Source organism: Lissotriton vulgaris, chromosome 3_1, assembly GCF_964263255.1.
Source record: "Lissotriton vulgaris chromosome 3_1, aLisVul1.2, whole genome shotgun sequence".
Lineage (NCBI taxonomy): Eukaryota > Metazoa > Chordata > Amphibia > Caudata > Salamandridae > Lissotriton > Lissotriton vulgaris.
The window spans coordinates 2,133,891,007-2,133,912,886 of record NC_141689.1 but is presented as its reverse complement, the minus strand read 5'-3'; the positions used below and the strand labels follow the sequence as shown (position 1 = coordinate 2,133,912,886).

Sequence of the window (21,880 nt, the reverse complement as noted above, 5' to 3'; positions counted from 1 at the left end):
CTTTTTAATGTAGAAACAGATTTTGATTTTGTTTTTATTTAAATTTTGCTATGCAGTGTCTGGCACCTGTGTTAGGACAATCTGCAGAAATAACAAACTAATATTAGATTTTTTAAATTGCCTTTTTATAATACTTTTTCAATTAATCTTTCTCCGAGATTATTGTAACAGTTTAGGTTAAGACGTAGACAACAGAAGTAGATAGGTGCGCAAGAGATGTGTCTGAATATTATCTGAACTATTATATTGAATTCCCCACTAGCAGACTAAGAAACCCAAGGGTGTGTTTTCAAGAACCATAGCAGTATCCCTCACCCCAACAACAGTATTTATATGCACTGCCACAATCTGGTTTTCGGTTTTACAAATGTCTTGCCTACTACTGCTTAATTTGTTATACTTTGTAGTAAACAGTGTTAGTGCAATGACACTTTCTGCTGCTTAATTTGGGTATCACATTGGTTTTATATATTGATTAATGTTGCATTGTGCACACCTTAGATCCCTCATACATTCATTCACCTACAATTTAGAAGAAAACACAACACCTTTATCATAGTAAATCTTCTGGCAGCCATGTTGTTCCAATTACATAAATTTCATTGCCGCTGTGGACAGAGGCAATTCTGTTTACATTGTGCTATATTAATTCGTACAAGGCCAATTTAACTGTTATCTGGAAGTAGAATGTTTTCTGATTAGTTTATCCAAGCCAAGCTTTTTTTATATACAATTTTAAATGTGCAAGTGCACATGATATTGACTATTGACACTGTTTTTGTAAACAGAGCATTGGAAGTTTGGGGCAGCCCAGAGGCCATTTTGAGGGAGAGGAGGCTACGCAAGGAAGAAGAGATGGCATACAAAGAGAGTAAGTCCACCCTGTTTAAATTTGCCTCCACTGACTTCAGTCACTTACTGTTTGTAGTTTGTCATTTGCCAGTTCTAAGGAATTACTCAAATCTATTTGATGATACTAGTGTTAAAACAACATGACCATGTGCTTCATTTGTCTTAAACGCAAATTATTGTAGAAAACTCTGGTGTTGAACGCAAATCTTTTTATTGCTAAATGTTGTATATACTGCCCTAGGTTCCTTTTAACTTCCCATTAGATAGTAAATGCCGATATGAATTAGTTAAAGCTGTTATTCTCAATAAATAGTGTCGGAGAGAGAGAGAGAGAGAGAGAGAATGAGAATGAGAATCCTGGTCACGTCCTCCTAATTAGACTACTAAATCATGAAAAAGAGCATGGCTATTTAATGGCCCTAGGGAAGAATACATTCAGGTCACTAACACAATATCAAGGGATCAAACAGATATTTGAGGGGTTGTTTCACCCACAACTTAATGCTTCATCATCAATGTGTCCCCAAACCGATACAGGGTCCAGAACTAGTAATTAAAAATACCTAAGCGTGAACCTAAGAGATCGTCTTTTATTGACAGGTGCCCTTAGTTTTATTTGAATACAAATATACGTGGTTCAATAGATAAATCTGTGGATATATCAAGGGACCACCAAACCACTTGTAAATTCTAACTTGTTACAACTGATTTTAATGCCTATACTGGTCTGCTATCTTCTTCAGGGCTCTTGAACTCTCTTCTGACAATCTACATTCAATGTGTGCACATTTATGAGGCATATGAGAGCCTTATGTAGTTCAGTGATCCATTGATATCACCAGTGAACCATGTATATTTTTTATTTTAATCATGCGATGAGCCCATGTCAATAAAAGATCTCTTCAATGCGTTCGTAGGTATTTTTAATTACTATATTTGGACCCCTGTATTTGCCCGGCCGATGATGAAACATGCCACGAGAAGGTGACCACTCAGATATCCCTTATATCCCTGTAGGCCATTGTGTTAGTGACCCGTATGTATTGTTCTCTAGGGCATTTAATATCCACGCTCTTTTTCATGATTTAATTCTCAATAACTAGCTTTAGTGACACAGCTTTTTGAGATATGATTTCACCATTTTTTTATTTTTTATTAATTGCTTTATTAAGTATATTAAAATACAACTGCAGATGAAGGCATCCACAAAAACATTAGCCCCGTACCAAACCACTTGCAGCTTTCATCATTGATACTATTAAACTAACACAGCCATAATGCCAACATCTTGTCAGAGGGCAGGCGGCGTTATACTTTGAGTTCTTGATGTACAGTTCAGCAGAGACCATTGAGGAGAACACACAGCAGACCCAAAGTGAGGGTGCATTATGACACATCACCCAACCACGCCATTTCAAAATTCACATGACTGATCAGATCCATCCACCCTGTCCTCCAGCTCCACGCGCTGATCCCAGCCAACGCCTCAGCCAATGCCAGCCGGCTCTGTAACGCCTGAAGCGTCAAACACATCCCCATCCCTAGTCTCGTCCAGGCGTTCACTCCTCACGCCTGCCAAGTAAGCTGTATATAGGCCCCAGAAATTGTTGGGTCTACTCCTGGGCGGCAGTAGCTCGTTGTAGAGCTCAGATTGCATGTAGCAATAAAGCATATCCCTGGACCACTGCTGTAATGTGGGGGTAGGGCCCCTCAACCAACACATTGCTACTCTCTTCTTGGCAATTAGTATTTTCATATCCACCAATCTGCGGATAGCTTTTGGAAGGGGCTTAGTGTAGCCTAGAAGATCAATCCGTGGTTCCGCTGCGAGTTCCATTTCAACAACCCTACCCAGCTCAGCAAACACTGCCTCCCAAAAGGAGTATACACCTGGGCACAACCATGCCAAGTGCATAAAGTCCACAACCTCCACATGACATCTCTCACATTCAGCGGTTTCGCGCAACCCATATCTATGTAGTCTCTCTGGGGTATAATATACTCTATTAATGTATTTAACTGGCACTTGCAGGTGCCTGCCATGCAAAGATGTCCTTCGAATATTCATGCAGCAATAGGACCACTTAGCATCGTCCAGTTGGGTGTTCAAGTCTCTTTGCCAAGCTAGTCTGGCCGCCCTATATTTATGCACCCTATGGGCCATTGCCCTCTTGTAGAGAGCTGAAATCATCTTACGAGGGGAAGGGGACTTGACTACATATGATAACTCGTAAACCTCAGGAGGCTCCGCCATATCCTCACCCAGAAGTGCTCTCAATGCCCCTCTCATTCTGGGAAATTGGAATTTGTTTAGCGTAGTGAGACTTTCCGGCAACCCCTCAAGTTGTTACACAGTACCCTCACAAAAGAGATCACCCGCCACCTTGATATAAAGAGCGTGTAAGGCCCTAATCACGCCTCTATCAGTACATGGAGCCAGCCATCTCAACCACTCTATGGGCATAGCCGGAGAATATAGTAGCGCACCTGCCTGCTGTGTCAATAACCAGTGCCAAGCATGTCTGGTTGAATTCAAGCAGTCCATGACGCCCGTCCTACGATCGGGCTGTTCCAAAACAACAGTGGGCAGAGGCATGGACTCTGCAAATAGTCGTTCCATTCGAAGATATGCTACATTCGCGTCACCATGGATCCAAGCATGAAGGTGCGCAGCCTGCGCCACATGGTAGTACAATTCCAGGTCGGGCGCTCCAAGTCCACCCAAATGACACGGAAGCGTTAGGACCCCCCACTGCACTCTGGCCTGCCTGCCAACCCAGGCCAATTTTAACAAGAGCTGCCTTAGTCTGATAAAGAAAGTGCGCGGTAGGACAAGAAGGATGTTCATGAAGAGGAAAAGAAATCTGGGCAGGATCACCATTTTCATAATCAATATGCGCCCCATCAGTGACTTGGGAAGACGACAACACAACTCCACATCATCCTCAAGTTTAGAAATAGCCATTCCATAGTTTTCCAAGAAAACTATATCTGCCTTTGTATGCAATCGTATGCCCAAATAACGAACTGAATCCTCAGTCTACACCAAAGGGTATTCAATTTCTAATTCAGTGGTGGCCGGGGTAAGCGGGAATACCAAGGATTTCTCCCAATTGACCTTAAGGCCATACAACGCCCCAAATCTCACCACCTCTCTGATAACTGCAGTAACATTTTCCTCAGGCCTGAGTACATAAAGAAGCGTATCATCTGCGTAAGTGGACACTAATATTCTATTGGTAGGTATAGAAACCCTATACCCTCGTTTCCGTGATACTCCCTCAGGGCGCAAGCCAGAGGTTCTGCCACCAAGGCGTAAAGCAGCGGGGACAGGGGACAGCCCTGTCTGGTGCCTCCAGATATACACAGGGGGGCGGTGACGAGATCTCCAATACGCACACGGGCCGTCGGCCTGTAATATAAAGTGCCAATCAATTGGAAAAAGGTTTGCCCAAGCCGCATTCTCGTCAGCACCTGCCTCAAAAACAACCATTCAACCGAATCAAATTCTTTTTCCATATCTAAAAATTCAGCAACTGCTTTATTTTCCTGGCGAACGTGTTGCATCACACCAAACATAGTCCGAATATTATAAGTCAAATTTCTGGAGGGGATGAAACCCGCCTGTTCAGGCGCTACCAGGATGTGCGACGCTAATGCCAATCTAATAGCCAAGATTTTAGCGAATAGTTTTGTGTCAACATTAAGCAGCGACAACGGGCGAAATGAACTGCACTCATCTAGAGCCTTACCCGGTTTAGGAATGGCGACCAACATAGCCTCTCTCATTGTAGGGGGCATTGTTCCCGACTCACATATATCAGCAAACAAAGCCGCAAGATGGGGAAGTAACTGCTCCAAGAATGTCTTGCAGAAGGCAACAGTTAGCCCATCAGTACCAGGCGCACTGCTAGCTTTCATGCCGCCCAAGGCCTCAATAATTTCATCCTTTTCTATCGGATGGCTCAAGAGTTCCCTGTGTGCGTCCGGGAGGAAGGGCAGCTGACTGATCTCAAGATATTTACTAATTTGGTCCTCCATACCCTCTGATCTAGATCTGTATAGTTCCGCGTAATACTGCCGGAAATGTTCGGCTACCTCCTCCTCAGTCGTCAAAGGTTCACCATTGTCCGACTTAATCTCCGAAATTACTGTCTTACCCCGTCTAGCCTTCATCAATCGGGCCAAGACAGATCCCGGTCTCTCGCACTCCCCATAAGTACGCGCCGTGGCATACTTTCCCATATGCTGCACCTCGCGATCGGCCGCTTCCTGGTATTTCTCCAGCAGCGCCTTGATCTCACCGTCCACAGCCTCAGCGTCGCCTTGGACACTTCGCTGCTCCAGGTCTTTCAGTCTGCCCTCCAATTCAGCCAGAGTTTGCCTAATCGTTTTGAGCACCCAAGAGTGTTTTGACATGGCCACCCCCCTAATATACACTTTAAAAGCTTCCCAGATCGTTTGAAAACTATCAACAGAGCCAATGTTAGCAGTGAAGTAGGTGTCTATCGCAACAGTCATCTCCTCACGAAACAACGGGTCGAGAAGGGAAAAGGAAGGGAACCTCCAAGTAAATGGCGGGATTCTCCTCCCGGGCAAATCTAGAACCAATAGCAGCGGCGAATGATCCGAGTGCAGAGTAATGTGTGTAACCACCTCTCTCTCCACTTCTCATCCGCCAAACATCACTCAAATCCAAATATACAATGACTTCTTCAAGCTTTCTCGCAGCAGCAGCTAGGCCACTGGGGGGCCAGCAAACCTATCCAAATCGGGATCCCTGACAAGTTAAAATCACCTCCCCAGAGAATCTTATTGTAACAAACTTGAGCTGTAATCCTAGCAAGTTCCCCGAAAAATTCAGGGCAGTCAAAATTAGGCCCATATATATTAACTATGTCCAAGCCCCGGCCCCGCTGGCCGGTGATAACGTAACGTCCTCCGACATCCTCTTTCAGTAGCTGAAGCGTAAACGTGGATCTGGGATTAACCCAAGTCCGGACCCCCCTAGCGTGTGTGGTGAACCCTGCCGCATTAATATTACCCTCCAGAGCTCTAATTTTAAGCATAGGGCTAGATGTGGGAAGATGGGTCTCTTGTAAGAGAGCTAGGTCTATAGCATGTCTATTGAGATAACTAATTACTTTACGGATCTTACGGTGATCATTCAGGCTCCTGACATTCCAGGAAAGTACTTGCAACCCGCCCAATTCCTCCCTGGGATCTAGTGTTTCACGTGTCATATAGTGACTGTGCAAGCAAATGTGTGTAGAAAAACTGCATGCGGGCTACCTATTGTGCGTATCATCAGCTGAAAGAAAAACAAACCATCAACCCCCCCCCCCCACCTACCCCCCACCCACAGCAGACCTCCCCCAACATGGCTGCATGAGATATCAGTCTCCACCCCTCCTCCCCCCATCTCCCCCATACTCCATCCATTAACTTTGTAATGCAACAAAAAGAACAACCACAGTGCAAGGCACGCGAGGGCGGAGGGCGCTCCCAGCTAAGAAACGGCAAGGTAGCATTTACCAAAATCCGGCCTCCGCCCAGGCTCCGCCCTTCACACGAGGACAGTTGCAGTTTAGGTGGTATTGCTGAAGACACCCCCCCCCACCCTACCCCCCCCCCCAGGGAAGGGGTCAAGTGTCCCGACCTAGTTCATTAATTGTGACACACCATAAGGGTTGCCATCAATAAGCCTAGTTCGGAGCATTCTCATGAATTACAATAATCCACAATTGTCCACACATTGGCACAATAGCCTCACACTGAGGAGCGGTTCCTTTAACCAACAAAACCTGCCCACCCTATTCTTAACCACCCCAAGCAGAGCCCCCATAGCACCATATAAGGGAAAAATGTCCAGCCCCGAATAGCATCCCACAGTGCTACAGCCTGACCATGCAATGTTCAAAGAACTGTTACCAGGTAAGTCAATCTTGTTCATCCAGCACTGAGTTCATCACGCCGTCCTGATACTCTCTCGCCGGGCTGGATCTTTGGTCTTTGGACCATTTCTTGATAGCCTGTTGGAGAACCTTGGGATCCGTAAATATATGTGACTTCCCATGTCGGTTGACCCGGAGCTTTGCAGGGTACAACATGGCGTAGTCTGCTCCAAGTTCGCGGAGTTTCTTCTTGAGGGGCACAAAATGTCTGCGGGCCTCCTGGACCCTGGCTGTAAAATCGGGGAATAGGGGTAGCTCCAAGCCCTCGTATTTTAGGACCTTCTTTTCCCGGGCAATCCTCAAAGCTGCGTCCTGATCACGATAGTTGAGGAGTTTCGCAATAATGGGGCGCGGGGGAGCGCCCTGCTTCTGGCGGGGCCCCAGGGCCCTGTGTGCCCTCTCCACCACAAACATGGCAGAGAAGACTCCCTCCCCCAACAGCGTAACAAGCAGTTTTTCCATAAAGTGCTCCATGTTGCCCGTAGTTGTTGTCTCCGGAAGGCCCACCAGTCTCAGGTTACAGCGCCGGGAGCGCGCTTCCAAATCCTCCATTTTGTCATGAAGGATTTTGATAACTTTCCCCAGTTGCTTATGGTCAGCATCTAGCGTAGTATGGGACTCCTCCACTTCTGTGAGGCGCCTTTCACTCGTATCAAGACGCTCAGCGTGCTTATCTAAGCGCTCCACCATTCTGTCCATCCTGGACAACATGGCATCCATTTTAGTACCCAGTGCCGAGATGCCATTCTGCAGAGAGTGTTCCATAGATTTTTATATAGTACGAATGTCATCTTCCGCATCGTCTTGCACCGGCGCAGACTCCCACGCACTCCTGCAAGGGCCCGGGTCCTGGGACTTAGATCTCCGTTGTTCAAACGACAACTTGGTTTGGTTCTTGTCTCCTTTGCCCATGGCTGAGGGAATCAAGAGTTCCAGGAGATTAGTGTAGCAAGATTAGCAAAGCTGGGGTCAGCAACCAGCTAGCTAGACCCCAGGGTGAAGAGCAGGCCGTCAGTTGCCCCAGCCACCTCGGCTATGTTGTCTCCTCAAATTTATGTAGGCTTGAGACCGGCACCGCCGCACTGCTGGGTTGTCACCACTCTCTGTCACGGGGGCCCAGCTCTCGAGTCGCCAAAAATGGAACAAAGGCACGCCAGCAAGTCCATGCCACTGTGCAAATAGACACCCCCCTATGTACCGCTGAGACCTCCAACGCCGCCTCTGATTTACACCAGGATGCGGGGGGCAATGGTGTACTTCTTTCAGAGGGAGGGATCGCCGCCAGAAAAAACTGCACCCGGCAGGGAGATCGCCCGAGGCTTCAATTCAGAGGGACTCCCCCGCCGCAATGCACCCCCAGACCCTCCTCTCCAACTCTTACAATGGGCAGCTAAATCAGCTGCAGAAATGCCCAGGAGTCATCCACTAGCCAGTGAGGCTCCACGCAGCTCAGGGCAGCTCTGTAGACCGGCGGTGGATTGGCCTTCAGCAGCACACCCTTCCTTGGGTGTCTATGTCCTCCTCACAGCGTCCGGGGCTCACTCTGTCTTTTCTCCGAGTGCAGGCCACCATCGAGGCTTCTAGCCGCATCTTCACTTTACCGCTGCTTGGCGCCCTCCTATGTCTGCCTCAGGCCAGGCAACAGCAGCAAGCCCCAGCATCCGATCTCCGCAGTCTCGATGATTCCGGGGCAGGGCCCACGCTGTAGCCGCACGTCGCCCAGCCCCTCAGACAACTGTGGGCCGGGGATTCGCGGCCTAGTCGCGACCAAGCCGTCCACCTCTTTCCGCCGCAGGCAAGCGTTACTCTGCGGGTCCTGCACTATCCCAGGGCTCCTGGCCGTCTCCAGCAGTTCCTCTGCAATTTTCTTTAGAATAGCACCTCCGCTGCAGGATAAATAGCCGGATATTTACTTGAAGTCGGTGGAGCTCCGGGACTATGCGGCCATCGCGCTCCAGAGCTAGCTCCGCCCCATGTTTTCACCATTTTTCATTGTACCCTGAAATCTAATCCCTTTCTATCCAAGTTGGTTTATTGCTGAAGTTTCTTTATTCAAGGTTTGCAGAGTGTGAAAATTAAACCTAATTCTTGCTTGGCTACTCACTAGCCTGTAGTTCATGTTCTGTATCGTGCATTTTGACACACATTAGTTATGTTGCCTCACACCTGGACTCTTTTTTTGACTGTGGTCACAGTTTTCTTCAGTTACGCCTTACAGATAGATAGGGCTGTCACCCCTGTATCCTGGACCATTTCTAAAAGCACCTTCAGCTAAGGCTGTGGTTACCGTGGCCTTCTGTCATGCTTTGCTGACATATATGTCCTGTGCCCCTGGGCTATTTTCGAAAGTTCCTAGACCTTCTCTAGGGAAGTATTTGGCTTACAAATATCCATCTGAAGTTATGATGCAATCTTTGACTTCGTTAGCTATACCTTTAGGCTGTATAAACACCCGCCACTGAGCAAATGTCATAATTTTATTCTTCTAGTATTCCATGCACATTTAAAAATGTATCTTTGCATAGGTGCTTGATTGCTTAGAAAATTCAGCTGCTAACAGCTTGCTGATTATCCAACCCGAGTGTCTCCTAAGTAAGCAGTGCCTCTCCAATGACCGTTAAATAAGAACACGTATGACCATGATATATAAACAGGGAGCATTTCATCATGGCACTTGTAAGGTATACATTTCACCAGGTGCAAGGTTACCCCAAGATTCTCAGTTTATGCAGTTTCACCAACAAAGGTATTCTAAAACACAGCATGCTTCAACTCAAATCAGTCAGACAAGCTTGGATCCAGGTACTTCTACGAACAACGCAATTGCTTATATTTGACAGTAAAACTGAAATATTATATGAAAAAGTAGGACCGTTTTTAGATTCTGCTCATGCCATAAAGAATCTTAATGGCTCCTGATGTTGTCCCTTTCCAGAAGTGTGATATTGACAGAATTTCATCTGCTCATCCATAAATGATCTGTAGGCTTATACCAATGTTGACTTGAGAACCTTTCCTCCAAAAATGTCCTTATCCGGTTAAGAAGAAAATGAGACCGAGAAGTCACCACATGGATTCCCTTTGAAGTATCTAGAAGGAGTTTGGGTCAGAGGAGACCTGATTCTCAACTTGGTTGAACTTGCTATTCTGAAAGAAACTTCTAACTGCAGATTCCACATCTGGTGAATTTCCCCAGGTGCCAGACAGCATCAGAAAGATGTTCATTGCAGCTCTACTACTTACCTGTAGGAGGTGTTATCCGGCTCCATGTCTTATCCATCCTGTCCCAGATGTGACGTCAGGACCACTATACCTGTGCCATCTCTGTGCGCTGATGTATGTTCTTTTCTTTCTGTGCCTTCCAATGTAGATCTTTAGCTCCTGCCCGGGAGCTACATCATGGAACATAGCTGGAAGTCTAAGAATACCCCGTTTCTGCAGCGGACGCTCTCACGCTGCCACTCTTGGAATCCGTAATCTTTAAAATCAAAATCATCTGGCATGACCAAAAAGATTAAAAAATACACAAGTCAAACACCATTGAAATCCGTCCTCCTCAAAATTGAAATCATCTGGCATGACCAAAAAGATTAAAAATGCACAAGTCTAAGCACCACTCTCCCACCTCCTGCCACTCGCATCAGAGTCATGCGATGCCCCATATACCACAAGGTTGCAGATTCTTTCTCCAACGCGAACCGATTTCGACCCTCATGCCTCTCCGACCTCTCTGGGCCCTGCATTTAAAGAGGCTATGGATTGAATCTTCGGCTAAACCCCTCTGGTATGCCTTTAGGACCCAAGGATTCAAGGTGGCGTCTCAACGGTCCAACAGCTGCGGGCCCGTCTCAAATTCCAACTGTACCACATGCCCCGACATTGATCCCGGCTTGATGCCGGTGCTTTTTATAGTGCCACAGCCCCGAGCAAGAATGCTGCAGATGCCGGAAGGTGAGCCGATTGCCCTTTTGGACTCTAAGGTGAACCCGAAGAGATCTTGACCTACTTTGCACCAACCTCACCTCTATCTGCATCCTTCCTGATGCCAAATCATTCTCTCAATGCTAACATGGATTCAGAGACAACATGATGATCCTAGTCCAGTTTAGGAGGAAAATACCTTTTTCTAGAATTGCTGGATGATAGTGGCCTGGATAACTCCCTTGCCACTGGCCTCCTCTCGCCCCTGCCAAAGGAGTTTCCGGCGAACATTGTCTCAGAAACTGAATAATACGTATTTACCAGGGCAGCGGGCAACTTAAGGAGTGTTATAATTTTAATGACTGCTGCCTTTCCCAACAGAGTGTGGGAGTGCGGGAGGCAGTGTACGCCATCTTACCACCTCTTCTTGAAATTCAGCCACCACCCGGCCCAAGTTCATAGCCAAACACTATTCCCTGTGGGGTGGGGTTCGGGTGGGGGGGGTGGGGGAGGTGTTGGGGTGGGGGGGGGGGGGGGGGGGGGGGGGGGAAGGGACGGTGCAAACATACCCAGATATTGGAAACCAGCAGTCTCCACTTGGGGCATCCAGGGAAGAATGGCTGGATCCACAGAGGCTAAGAGTTGACAAAGCACAGATTTACTCCAGTCAGTCTCAGAGATACAGAATCCATGGATATCAGAAGGGGAACAACTCATGGCAGCAAATGGCTTGATGGTAAGGGCGAAAAGCAGTGGGGATAAGGGGCATCCATGTCGGGGCCCCCTCTCTGTCGATTAGTTCAAGGAATACACCCGTTCAACTATACCTCCTCAGTTGGGTCCTGGTAGAGAAGTTTAATCCACCGCCGGTACTTGGGTCTAAAGCAAAACCTCTTTAACATCTGGTAAAGCTATGACCAGTAAATCTTGTTGAACGTCTTTTCGGCAATCCAATGCTAGGAAGACATGGGTGTCTGTCCTGTTGCTCACCGCTGATAGCCAGGTGTGGATGCGACGAAGATTGAGTCTGATGGACCTGCCCAGCATGAAGCCAGACTGGTCGAGATGGATAAGCGGAATTCTCATCGTCCATAATCGATTGTCCAGGATCGAGGCCATTTTCTTTGTTTCAACATTTAACAGGGAGATAGGATGATAGGAGCCACAGTTATTCTCCGGTTTGCCAATGTTGTGTGTGTAAAACTGCTAAAGTGGCACACCATAGGTCCGGTGTGATTTCGTCTCTGTCTTGGGCCTTTCTGAAGAGGCTCAACAGATACGGACTCATCAGCCAGAGAAACCGGTATAGAATTTGGCTTGGAGGCCATTGGGCCCTCGAGCCCTCCCAGTTTGCAGTCTTCCAATGGCCGCTTGGATCTTCTTAAGCGTGATTTCTTACTCAAGGGATTGTGGGCAGGGACAGTTGGCAGGGTCACTGAGTTCAAGTAGGACGCTATAGGAGCTGTATCTGCCAGTGGTCTGCCACTATAAAATGAGGTGTAGAACCTCGCAAAGGCCTACACTATGTCAACATCTGATGAGTGAGAGACTCCATCTTCGTCAATTATGCAGGTTACCCACTTTGTCCCCTGTGTCGTTCAGCCAATGTTGGGTAGCCAGCAATTGCCTCTTTACCTCCCCTTGCGCTAGGTCTCCGTATTCTCTTCGCAGCACTTCCAGCTCATGGAGAATATGCAAATCCATTTGGGCCTCGAAAATCGATCCAGGACTTTGAGCAGGCACTCAAGGTTCTCCATCTCTTCCGTTCTCCAGCGTTTTTTCTGCACCAGTATCTTTTGCGCTTTGTCATGCAAGATAGTCTTTTAGGCTTCCCAGAGTACCAGGGCCAAGTCCTCTGACCATTTATTGTCCTCAAAGTAGAGTTCTGAGTCGATCTGCATCTCCCCGGCGACCTCCAGGTATCTCAAATCCCTTGCATTAAGTTTCAAACTCGCCGGCTATTGAGAGTCCCTCCCATTACCCAGAAATGGGAATGGTCTGAGAAACCACGTGACAAATAGTCCGCCCTGTCTACCTCGCCTGCTGGGGTAAAGAAGCAGTCTATCCTGGAAAAGACCTTATGTGTCCCGGAGTAGAAGGAGTTGTCTCTGGTTATCGGATGCTGCTGTTACCACAGATCAGAGAGACCTAAGAAAGCTGCAGATCGCACCAGGCGGGTGCCTCCCAGGGCATCAAGTGGTCTGCCACTGAGGCCATGACATTGTTGAAATCACCATCCACAATATGGAGGTTGGAGTTGGGTCCAGGCGTACGGCTGCCATCTCTGCCAGCACAAATGCCTGTAGACAAGGAGGTGCGTATGCATTGACAAGGGTGACGGTCATTCAGTGCACGCCGACGTATCTCCTGTATTAGTCTGCCAACGTACGTGTCACCCCCCATGAGCCAATTGGTTACCTTACGTGCGCCAGCATAATGTATGCTCCCCTTCCCAGAAAAACAGCATTGCAAACCTCATCTGGTTTGCGGTGACAAATGTATTGCACCACTAGGCCACTCTTCACCCTGCCACCCATCCCGTTAACATTCAAGGACATAATGGAGCATTGCATGCTATCTGGTGGATTGCCTTCATTGTCCGGTGTTAATATAATCTGTGACCATGTGGTCTCCAGCCCACATGATGGAAAGTGTGTGTACCTAAATGTGACCCTCCATAACCAACAAACAAACTCAAACTAGCAATCAAAATGCAACCCACATAGAAACATCCTACCATCCCCCCTCCCCATTTCCCAGTGAGTGCAAAAGGTAATGTAAACGGGACAACTATTCAACCTTGAGGCAGGAGAGGTCTGTTGCCATCTCATGAGTGTTCAAGACACTGAACTGCTACACCAACCCCACGGTAGGACAAGCATTGGAAATGCAATAGGTCTCGCATTTGCTTGAGTTAGAACTGTTGACATTGTGAATGGCCATGTCTTTTACCCATGTCTTATGAAGTGTATATATGTGGTGTGTAGTTGAATTATGTAGGTTGGCTTGGAATTGTTAGTTTTGGAGTGGATTTATGTAGTGCAATTGTGTGGCATGGTGTGCAGTGTCAATATGAGGATAGCAATTATGTGGTATTGACTGTACTGGAATTATATGGAGTGGAAGTCACAGTTCCAAAGTATCATCTCCTCGCTCTTCCATTCAGATTTTCAAAGCATCAACATGTGCGGTATTTCTCTGTGAGGAAGGTTTCAAATGGCCACTAAATGCCCCAAATATTTGTGGACTGGCATTGTACGAAGAGTGTTCTATGAGGCGTGGTTGTATGAACAGTGTGGCTCGTGAAAGGGGATGGGGCAAGTTTACTACTTTTACTGGCAGAAGTGGCTCGTTATAGCAAGCAACGATGACAAGCTAAAGTACAAAGTGCTTTGGGGCACATGAAAAATTGTTTTATGAAAAATGGAGGGTGAGGGGAATGGAAGTGAATGTACAACAAATAGTACCTACTCTCTTTTTCGGGAAGAACCTCACAGCCCACCGCATGGGTCCCCTGTATCAGGCACTGGAATCCTGCCGTCTCCCCCAACCTCCAACCAGTTCCAGACCTCCTCTGGGGTCTCGAAGAAATGGGACCGCCCCACATGGAGGACTTTCAACTTGGCAGGGTATAGCAGCATGCACCTCAGCCCCATAGTTCTCAGTTTTTGTTTGACTCTCCCAAATGTTTTTTGCAGCCGCTGCACTTGTCGGGTGTCGGCCAGAAAGATTTGTATGACACCGTCCTCCACAGAGCGATTCCCCCACCACTGGAGGACCAGTCTGGAGGATACTGTCTCTGTAATTAAGTAGTTTAGCAATGATAGTTCTTGGTGGTCTTCCGGGTGCTGGTGGTGGTGGGGCCGGTATGCTGTGTGCTTGCAGCACCTGAGAGGACATTCCAGAGTCACTGTTCGAGAAATAGTTCTGGAGCTGTCTCCTCAGTACCCTCAAGATATTCCATGAATCGCAAGAACAGCACCGAGAGCGACCCTCTGTGTCCTCTGCTCGCATCTCAAGTTGCTGTGTCTGTGACGTTGAGTGGCAACCGCGGATTGGAGGGCCTTTACTTCTTTCTGGAGCTTGGTAACGTTTCCAAGGATCTCTTTGTGCAGAGAATTAACATCCAAAGATACTGAGTAAATCTTGGCCTGCACATTGGTGCTGGAGGCCTCAATTGCTGCCAGAACCTGTGCACCCATGGGGCCAGCAGATCATCCAATTCCCCTCCACTGATAGCCGCACTGCAGCTCCCTGTGCCCACTGCCGTGTATTGGTCCATCTTCTTCTGCATCACTCTATTTGGTGCTTTATCCATAACCATCTTCAGGCAAAGCAAGGACTCCAGTAACTTCAGGTCAATCAAGTACGCTTACCAAGCCCCACACCACTATGTCCGATGGATGCAAGCTACAATCCTTTGATGCTCCAACCTCAGTCTGGTGCTCCTCACGCTGGAAGCAGCAGGGGTAGGTGAGGGCCAGAACAGCAACCCTATGCAGAGCTCAAAGACCGGCTGGGGTTCCTCAAGCTAGTAGTATAACAGGGGACAGACCCCACAAGGAGAGTCAGGCGGCAGGGGCTCCTCAAGCTAGTAGTATAACAGGGGACAGACCCCACAAGGAGAGTCAGAGGCTTGGCACCAGTTCAGAAGTTTCTGTCGCAAGAGTCAGGGACCCTGACCAACATTTACAGTCAATGCAGTCAAATCACAAGTCAACACTGTAGTGCCTCACTGCGCACTCACAGCACTTGATCTCTCTTCTCTTTTAGGTCAGGACTTCACAGTGTCTCCAGTCTGGTGATTGTCTTGGGAGGGTGGTGAGGGTTGGCAGTGCCCCCCTCTTCCCTCCGCCTATGATCAGACCCCACACGGGAGGGGACCCCGCTGCTCTAAGTATCCAGCTCTGTTCACTTGTCGCCAGCGGTTATGTCTCTAGTGGCACTCTGTCCACTCCCGCTACCTACAAGAGGTAGAGCCGCCGCGTCTCAGGCAACAGAAGCTAGAATGATGTCCAAGGGCCAAGAATTAGGGGAGGTGTGGGGGGGGCGGCGGAGTGGCGAAAGAGTGGGGCGCCACCTGCCACCCAGCCTCCACACACCGCAGTGGCTGCTGCACTCCACACTCGGCCTCCAGGGCCAGGAACATACAGGGAACAGAGCAGAGAAAGTTCTATTGTGGCCTTCAGGCCAAAATGCAGCACCAGTCCTTCTCCTTTCTGTCTCTGGGAAGCCACACCTCAATCCACGGCCCAGCCGGTTCCAGGCTTTGCCCCAATGGCCCCCCTCTTCATCTGCAGGCAGACAGTCCATTAACAAATCCCAACATTTGAGATTTGCACCCTAGCATATCCTGATTTCTGTGAGCTCGGCAGCCGACTGCACAGACAAAGATTAGAAAGAAACTGATGTGAGCTCGTGGATGTTGTGCAGGTATAGTGGACCGACGTTACATATGGGACATGATGGACCAGATGCAGAGCTGCACAACACCATCTACATTTCCACAAGGGAGTTGCTTTGAAAATCTTCTGGTTCCAGTCTTGATTGTGGGAAAAGTCACAAGGTAGGGAATCTGCGGTTAGATAGTCTTGACCAGAACATTCTTAACCAAAGATGAGTAACTTGTTTTTTAGAAAAATCTCATAATGATGTGCCAAGGGGTTGGTCAGCTTGTGGGCTGATGCCTGAAACTGTCTGGGGTAGAGGTATTATATGAAGTTTCTGGATCTGGTAGGGGCTCCCACCTGCCAGAACTACCCACCTCCAATTTTTTTCAACACTCTGCACAAAGTGTCGCTACATTGAGATAGGTGGATCTACAATAGAGGAAGGTGACAAACTCACAATATGATTGAACCCCTGTTTTGAGTGGAAGGACCCAGTTTAAACTTCTATTCTTGGACTCTTGTGGTCTATGTAGTAGAGGCATTATCTCCCCAGCACATTGGAGACAGCAGAGGGTGGACTTATTGGGTACTCTGAATGGAAGGGGTCACTATGGACGTCTGTGAACTGGTATCCCATGCTCCTTCTGGATGCTCCGGCATCTTGCGAGTGGCACCAGGTCTTGAGTACTTGGGGAGTACAGAAAGGGTGAGTGGTTTACCTTGATGACTGTGGGGTGCTCCACCTCAGGAGACACCAAGGGCTAGGATGAGGGTGCCAGATCCATCACCCCTCCCCCAGCAGCAATTCTAGGAGCTGGTAAAAGCAGTAGGAAGTCATCAGAAAAACCCATTTAAATATTTCTAGTCTAGGAGGCTCTAAAATAGTAGATGGTGCACACCACTAAGAGCAAGGCTAAAAGACTGTTGGGTCTCAGTACTGTTGTGATTTATATTCAGATACCTCTACTAGATGTGGGTTCTGCCATGTTTTCATTGTGTAAGTCCATGAGCCTGATCCATGTGGTGTTTGAGGAGTATGGGGTCCCCAGACTATCATTATCCAGTGCTCTGCCTGCTTTCTTCCCCAGTGTGGTAAGTAGTGAGTGATGGGCGACATCATAGAGCAACTTGGTTTCCCTAAGTGCACTGGAGAGAGCATGTCGGTCAGCTAGAGTATCCGGCCTGATGGTGAGGCCTGTGGGGCTCCTGCATGGTCACAGCAATCCATCGTCTGGTGACGCTCGGGAGCAGGGGCTCCCACTGAACCATGTTAGCCCAAGTTGGCATTTTAAATAAATAAGCAATACATAGATAATTATTTTTTAGAACACCTAAAAAGTAAACCGAAAAAAACATTAAGTAAATGTGCCTTTGCCCTGAGACATTATATTGTGGCTAAGTTGTGCCTTTAAGTCCTGCACAGACTGTAAAATGTGCGTATTTCGTGTTCCTTGCTCCATGAAGGCGGAAGCGTTGCAAAAGTGGCACAAATGGGTTTTGGGGCGGGGAGGGACATCTACCCAGGAGCTGTAAATTGCTCCTCATGAGTTTCCATATAATTTAAAAACATTATCATTGTATGTCTCTAGGAACCGGGAGTGAGTGACTCCTGGAGAGGTTTTCCTCGTTTTGCCTCGGAGATGCATGCACCCTTTGAATTACGGTGTTCACTGAGGTTGCAATCTTGGTAAATGATGGAAATAAGGCTTTTGATTAAATGTTCACTGCTTTGTACTTTTTACTGTGTCTTGAGTTAAAGCCTCAGGTATAGGCTTAATAAAGTTCATGTCCAAATACATGCATGTTGGTAGTTAGTTTGCACTGTTTGTTACAATGATATCTCTTTTTTCTTTGAATGCATGGTGAAACCTTTGACAAAGACATTGAGCCCTTGCAGTGTATGAGTGCATCTCAGATGTTTGTTAAAGACATATATGAGTGTGTTGTCATTTTAGAGATTAAGGTCTGCAGGAACAAATCTTTAAAGGTGCTTCCAGCCATGAGGTCTACTTGGCATATATATTTGTTATATAATCTTTAATACCATTTCTTTTGTGCACACATGTAGTCTGCGAGGCGCTTTATAGGGTGTCCGGAGCCCTTTTGGCACGTGTGTGATGGTATTTTCACCTGTTAATATTGAAAATGTCGATGTCAATATGAATAACCTCGCAGTCATGTATAAAAATGAAATCGCACCTTTAGTGAGGAATTTGCTTGTTGTGAACTCCACTTCAACCCCGACTCAGAAATACGTAGGCAGGCCCGAGACCCAGGCCAGAGGTCATTGTTCAACAGATCACAGGTAGGGAGGCACATAGTTAGCAGACAAACGCACTAACAGGAAATCCCACAAATTGCCACCGCGACACCACAATGGTCCAGGGAGATTGGCCTCAATAAAGCGCACACAGCTGGAGGGGTGCGCGTGTTCCCAAAACACCATCAAGTCCGATGCCACATGAAGTTAGGAACACTTAACCAATCAGGACACAGTACATGCAGTGATCACATGCTCACCATGCTGGGCATTTGGGCATGTTACCCACTGGCCACATTTTGTCCAAGCGAGGTCGAGGCCCAACTGGATTCCTCACCCAATACCTTAATTTATGGCACCAAAGACAGAGGTGCACATTCCTTACTAAAAAAAGGACCACCAGAAGCATTTTTTTTTTCATTCAATGAACTGTTTACAAGTCTATGTTAGACCGATTGTAAATTGAGACAGTCCTCAGACCTTTTGCCTGGGAATGTGCTCCCTGCCTCATTGTTTAATTAAACAAACTGTTTGCCTTTTGGCTCTTCTTTTTTCAAGGTATTTTATGTTCAAACAACACACCTGTCATCTTTTGTATCTTTGTAATTTTGTGTGTAGTGTTTAGTCTGTGTATTAAAATACATTTCCTCTTTTATTTTTAAAAAACAAACCAATTCTGTACATTCATTTGTTGGTTCATATGGTGTTGCTGAGGTGTGAGTCTCCAGTCCAGTGTATCTAGTCAAGTACATCTTGGAGTCTTGTTCAGTCTTGCTGCCCTCTGAGACAGGTGCTAAAAGGGGTACTTGTTTTCTAGTTCTAGTTTTGGGGGTCTGCAGTACAATAGCTTTAGAACATCACAAGTGAAAGACCCTGGTTATTACAATTCATGCCCATTAACTTATGATTGCCCTGTTACCCTCTGATCCAGATTTCAGACAAGAGTCTAGTCTTTTTATACAGGGAAAGGGTGTTTAATAAATTAAACCAAATATTAATGCCGTAGACCACTGAGAATTAGACGTTACTGCCTGAGGCGATGGAGAGAAAGGGCTATTAGAGAGATCTTGCTCTTCAGCAACAAGTGAATTTAGGATGATCAGTTTAGCAAATACTTGTACCTCTAGAATGGAATGAAGAGTACTAGAAAGAAGCTCAAGACTTGAGTAGTCTGGAGCCCAATAGAGTATGATTATTAGACCGGAACTGGGTATTGCCTGCAAAAGACAAAGCTAGGGAGACGATGCATACACAGTTCAAGAACCAACAACGTTATTTATTTAATGAATACATTGAATACATAAAGGAGAAGAACATTATACTACATTCAATAAATGCTAGATTGTATGCTCTGTATACAACAATCTGCCTGCCAGTAACATAAGTCGCAAAAGGGCAAGTAATATTTAGATGATACCTGGTAGCCCTTAGTGAAGAAGAAGACTAAAGCGAATCGGTGCATGAGGTGCCAGGGCTCAGAAATCACTGGCATCTCAAGATATAACTCGTTTTTTTGTAACAAACAATTTTTATTGAGTTATAATCGCCATTTGTAATACAAGTGTGTATTAATGTAACATTGCATCTTGTATTATGCCACTCAAGTGAAGAACATTCTAAAATGTTTCGCAAAGTATTAAAATCTGAAACAGAAGCAGAGTGAAAAACATTCTCAACCCCTCCCTATGCCTCTCAAACCCCACTCCCCAAAGTGAAAGAGATCCTAATCATATTGCCTTATGGTGGATAATCAAATTTTTCCTTATGGTTGATAATCCATATGTGCATATCCCTATGTGGTGGTTAGAGCATAACCCTTGTAAATAGTTAAAATCATTAGCTTGTCACCAGCTCTTTCCTGAGGATAATATAGATCAGAACTGGTGTAGGGCCTTGAATCGGGTAGATAAGCCCTTGGGGATTCCCCCCCTCTAATAGATAATTTACATGGGGCTTTCAGAGAGTTGTACAGTCTATGGAGGTATCAGTCACTGTACATGTCAAATTTTCCAACGCTAGGATATGCTACAATGGAGAATGTCATTGAGTAATATCTAGGATGGGGACCCTTCTTCCAGTAGGACAGAAGGTCTTTTTTGGCGGCTCCCAGGCAATTCGAGTCAATAGCTATATTACTTTTAGTTTGAAATTGGAAATCCAGTGCACCCATCCCAAAGAGCGCACACGGAAGGGTGTACGCCACGATCATGCGTATTCCCCTAAAAAGATTCTGTCTTAATGCATTACTACCAGATATGTGGTAGGTCACCCAACACACGCGCGCACACACTCTCTCTGTCTCTCGGTCTCTGTCTCTCTGTCTCTGTCTCTCTCTCTCTGTGTGTCTCTCTCTCTCTGTCTCTCTCTCATCATCTTTTTCTCTCTCTCTTATTCTCCCTTTGCCTCACTCCCTCCCTTCCACAGAAGGCTGACTTTAGGAGAGTATTTCTTCAATTTAGCCGGATGCATGTATCGATAGTACAGTAGTTTATAGTGAGCTACTTTAAACAGGACACTAAGGAAGCTTCTATTTAGGTCTCTATGTACACATATCCATAGTTGCTCTGATGTGGCCTTTTAAGGAAGGGAATTCCACTTGTCGCTGTAGGAGTGTGTGTTGAGTATTGTCTCCTTAAGGAGTAGCCTGAATAGTGGGGAGTACACCCCTCTCGTGCTAGCCGTCAATCAGACAAACTGTTCTATCTGGGTTAAAACTCAGTTAGCTGATTTCTTTATAATAATAATAATAATAATACAGAGTTTTGTAAAGCGCGTACGGTTACCTCATCCGGAAGTGTCCTGGCGCTAAGCGTGCAGTACGAGAGATGGAAGTGGTGAGGGCAAGTCCATGGCTCTGATCTAATGGGTGAAGAGCCAAGTTTATCAGTGGGTATGTGACCTAGTGGTGGTGTTGTGCATAGTTTAGTCTCTTGATCACATTTAAGTGAAATTCAGTCTTACATTGATTTAAGGATTTGACCACTTTCCCCATACACAATTCGCATATCATCAGGTAAATAGGTGTGTAATCTGAAGAGTTTGTTTCAAATTCAAAATCTTTTTAACCTCGTCCCACACTGCCAATTTAGTACTTCTCGAGTTGCTCAAGTAGACATTAGAGATCTATCACCCTTCGACTTCCACACCAAGTCCCATAGCTCCTGGGCAGACACAGCTCTATCCATATGGACCCAAACTTTCTTTGATTTCCAAGGGCTCTAGTCTCTGTAATTGGGAGGCAAGGTCTTCCTTGTCCCTCGACCTGTACTGGACCCTGTAGGCCACCCATGGTTTTCCTTGTCCCCAAATATATTGCAAAAAGAAACTTTTAGGTGTGTGGAACAGGCCTTAGAGTGATAATATGGCAAGGCCTGGAACATTTAAGAAGTCTCTATAAAATATTAATTTGGAGTGTGTGAATTCACCTCCTTCCTGGATACCAGAAGGTCGCCCGAGGTCTTGTTGAATTTCAGAGTGAGGGTGGGAAATTAAATTTGATAGCA

The 21,880-nt window shown here is 46.6% G+C and overlaps 1 protein-coding gene across 2 annotated transcripts in view; it reads left to right on the top strand.

The window, feature by feature from the left end:
* The window catches only part of SLC30A9 (solute carrier family 30 member 9), a 783,215-nt gene that overhangs the window by 245,650 nt on the left and 515,685 nt on the right, over window positions 1-21,880 (top strand). For both annotated transcript variants that reach the window (XM_086962700.1, XM_086962699.1), the window contains exon 6: window positions 789-871. In XM_086962700.1, the coding sequence (XP_086818826.1) occupies window positions 789-871 (83 nt within the window). The remainder of the gene's footprint in view (window positions 1-788; window positions 872-21,880) is intronic.